At 44.2% G+C, this 3,375-nt stretch overlaps 1 protein-coding gene across 1 annotated transcript; it reads left to right on the forward strand.

Moving 5' to 3' along the window:
* The first annotated feature begins 262 nt into the window (after nucleotides 1–262).
* On the forward strand, nucleotides 263–1,764 carry LOC149221578 (uncharacterized). The gene is made up of 2 exons (XM_089382997.1): nucleotides 263–1,340; nucleotides 1,436–1,764. Exons 1-2 carry the CDS (start codon nucleotides 1,250–1,252, stop codon nucleotides 1,711–1,713), a joined length of 369 nt encoding a protein of 122 aa, XP_089239123.1. The 5' UTR covers nucleotides 263–1,249; the 3' UTR covers nucleotides 1,714–1,764.
* Nucleotides 1,765–3,375: the final 1,611 nt, after the last annotated feature.

Raw genomic sequence — 3,375 nt, forward strand, 5'->3', positions numbered from 1 at the left:
TTACTTGAATTACGTAAAAAGTAATTTAAAAGTGCTTTTACCCCTCATTTTACCATTTCATTTGAACTTTGGTTTGTTGGAGCTTTAGAGGCGCTTTTCCCCTTGATTTTAACCAGCTGATTCCGGGAGATTCTGTGGACGATTTTCGGCGCTGTCTAGACCAGGTAGGAGCTAAACTTGAGCTCTTTCATTTCATCCTTTCCATTTTTCATTCTGAGCATGTTTTCTGGTTTTTCTGAGCCTTTGGGGTTTGAAAAACTTGCCCTGGCTCCATCGCACCCTTTCTATATCGAAAGGTGCGTTGCATGTTGGCCTAGCCACTGGACAATTAGCATGCAACGCACCCAGAACACTGCTGGAGGTGCGATGGGCACCAGGAGGTAAACTTGTGCACAGTTTTTCATGAAAAATTTTGCCTGTTTTTCACCAAATCAGGATCTAACTCTTCTCTTGTTTGTTTTCAGAGATTTATTGGAGCAAAATGCCTTTTACATGGTGAGAACGTGAGCATGAAGAAGAGGACATGCTTGCTTTACATGATCCAGTTACGGTAAATGCACTGCGGAACTGTGGCCTGTTCAAGTTTTTTCGCATCTCTAGCATGAGGCAACAAATCAACTTGTTGCAGTATTTGCTCGATTCCTAGGATCCTACCAGCCAGGTGTTCCAGATTAGGGGCAAATCTATCCCCTTGACTATCGTGGACATATATTTTTTGACCGGCTTATCGAGGCGGGGTGCCCCTATCTCATTATCAGGTTCGGCCCGTGGGGGTGAATTTGTGAGAGATTACATTCGCAGGTATTGCAGAGAGGGATCTCAGCCGAGTAAGGACGGCAAGATCAATATCCGAGATGTCACTGATAGGCCCTTGAGGACCATTCTGTTCACTTTTGCTAGGATGGCTGGTAGTGCGGCTCTTCATGTGGCCAACCGATCTTATATGCAGTATGCCTTAGAATGCCTTGAACCAAAGGTGTTCAACTGGTGTGATGCAATACTCTTTGTGATGAAAGAACAATTGACCAAGGTGAAAAACGGAAGATTGAAGAACTTTGGGTATGGTTATATTTTGACCGCTTTTGCCTTGGAAAAGATCCCGCTGATGCAGCCACAATATATTTCACTTGGTTTACCTCCACCGACTGAGCCACAGATGCAGAGATGGGTCGACCATATGTCCAGACATGCTGGCCAGTCTCAGGTTTCCTTTTCTGATACCTTCTTCGGGTGGTTCGATCGTTAGGAGATGGTTTTTTTTGAGTATCCATATGCTGGCATGGATTTTCGGGGTGACCCGGATTTGGTACTGCCGGTTGGCGAGCAGTGGGGTGCCATTGGTAAATTCTTTGACCATATCTCTGTTTATCGTTTCTCTTCATAATTTCCTTGTGCTTTATTCTGTCAAGACTAATCAGGTTTCGTGCTCATGTAGATGTTGGACCAGTTCGGCCAGTAGTACGCCTGAGAGTGCTAGCTGCCGCTCCAGCAGGAGAGGCTGTGGGAAGGGCTATCCTTCACGACCTTGATGTGGCCGAGACTCTTTCAGCATTACAGGATCAGGTCGAGGGCCTCACTCTTGGTATTCCAGATGTGAGGACTGACGAGCTGCCTTTGAGGTTGCAACGACATACTACTAGTGTGCCAAGTCGATGGATTTGGCTTTTACGCATGATTGCACAGGCGGTGACTTGTTATCACCAGCATCATTAGACTAGGGTGCCCCCTAGCGTTTTGAGTTTTGGGTCATTTGACCAATTCTTGTCTTGGTTACAGAGCATTATGTGTAAACCATAAACAGTTATATATATATTTTTGATTTTCGGAGTTTTATTTTGGTTAAGTTACATGATCCTGATGCAAATATTAATGAAATGCTTCTTTTTATAAATGTTGCAAATGTCTATCTAACACATAATTTTCCAATGAGTTTGTTAATGTGTTTAAGTTTATGGAAATATGCTGATATTGAATAAAATCAAATTGCCTTTCCAAAATCTTGACCCTTAGGAACATGCGATAGATAGCTGGATTCCGGACGGAGTAGATACTAGTGAGTTGTAGTATGACGAGCTGTGAGTCTAGCCTGACGACAAGTCGGCGTATGCCATGGGTGATGGCATCAGAGAGAAGTTCTATCAACGTGCTATATTCAGCGATGTTATTTGTTGACCGACCAATACATACCCCTCTGAAACTTACTAACTCGCCACTTGGATCAATGGCCCAGTGCGCAGAATATAGGTTCCGCGAACTACGACTTGCTCCGTCGGCATATCCAACAAAAGATTCCAATAGGTTTGACATCTGCAACAAATGCAAAAAGTGGATTACTTAACCAAAACGATTACCCGTAGCGAAAACAAAAATGTAACAAAAGCACATGGGTTACTACATTGCGTCATGCGTAGTAACACTTAAGGTACAACCCGTTACGGGGTTGCGCCAGCGGAATCCCGTCATAATCCATTAACTCGTAGGCTCCTTTTGCTAATACACATTTAACAATATAGGGGCCCATCCATAGAGACTTGAATTTACCTGCTTCCAATTTATCGAATTCTTGGTCGTAAAGTAAGACCAAGTCACCTTCTGAGAAGACACAGGGTTTGACATTCTTGTCGAACTGCGCCTTGACTCGTTTCTTATGGGTTTCGTTAGCCAAAGCGGCATCACGACGAGTTTCATCCAATTGGATTAGTTCCAAGAAACGAGCCTCCTCTTCTGAAGTTCCGGTGAGAAGGTCGATTGCGAGTTTTAGGGACGAGATTTCACACTGAACTGGTAAGATTGCTTCTAGGCCATACACCAGTTGGAAGGGTGTAAACCCGGTTGCATTCCTTACCGATGTTCGATATGCCCACAAGGCTGAGTACAAGATCAGGTGCCAACTCCTTTTGTGGACTCCAATCATCCTTTGCAGCATCCGTTTCAGGACTTTGTTGATTGCTTCAACTTGTCCGTTGGCTTGCGGATAATATGGAGTAGAGCTGTCGTGGGACAACCCTAATTTGTCAGCCAATTCAACCATCATGTGATTGCGAAAATGCGATCCATGATCTGTGACTATAGCTTGTGGAACGCCGAATCTAGCGACTACATGATTGAAAAAGAAAAGGGCAGCTGTTTCACCAGTGTTATCTAATGTAGGCATCGCCTCGGCCCATTTGGTAAAATAGTCTACAACGACTATGATATACCCATGCCCCCCGGTCGAGGTGGGGTTAAATGTCATAAAATCAATGCCTCATTTGGTGAATGGACCAACAACAACTATTGGCTGCAGAGGTGCGAGTGGTCTCCTGGTTTTGCTATCGAAAATTTGACATGCATGGCAACTTCTGACTGCGGTTATGCAATCTTTGAACATTGTTG

Source organism: Pinus tabuliformis, chromosome Q (assembly GCF_031772625.1).
Source record: "Pinus tabuliformis cultivar Carrire ecotype Pingquan chromosome Q, CPIR1, whole genome shotgun sequence".
NCBI classification, from domain to species: Eukaryota; Viridiplantae; Streptophyta; class Pinopsida; order Pinales; family Pinaceae; genus Pinus; species Pinus tabuliformis.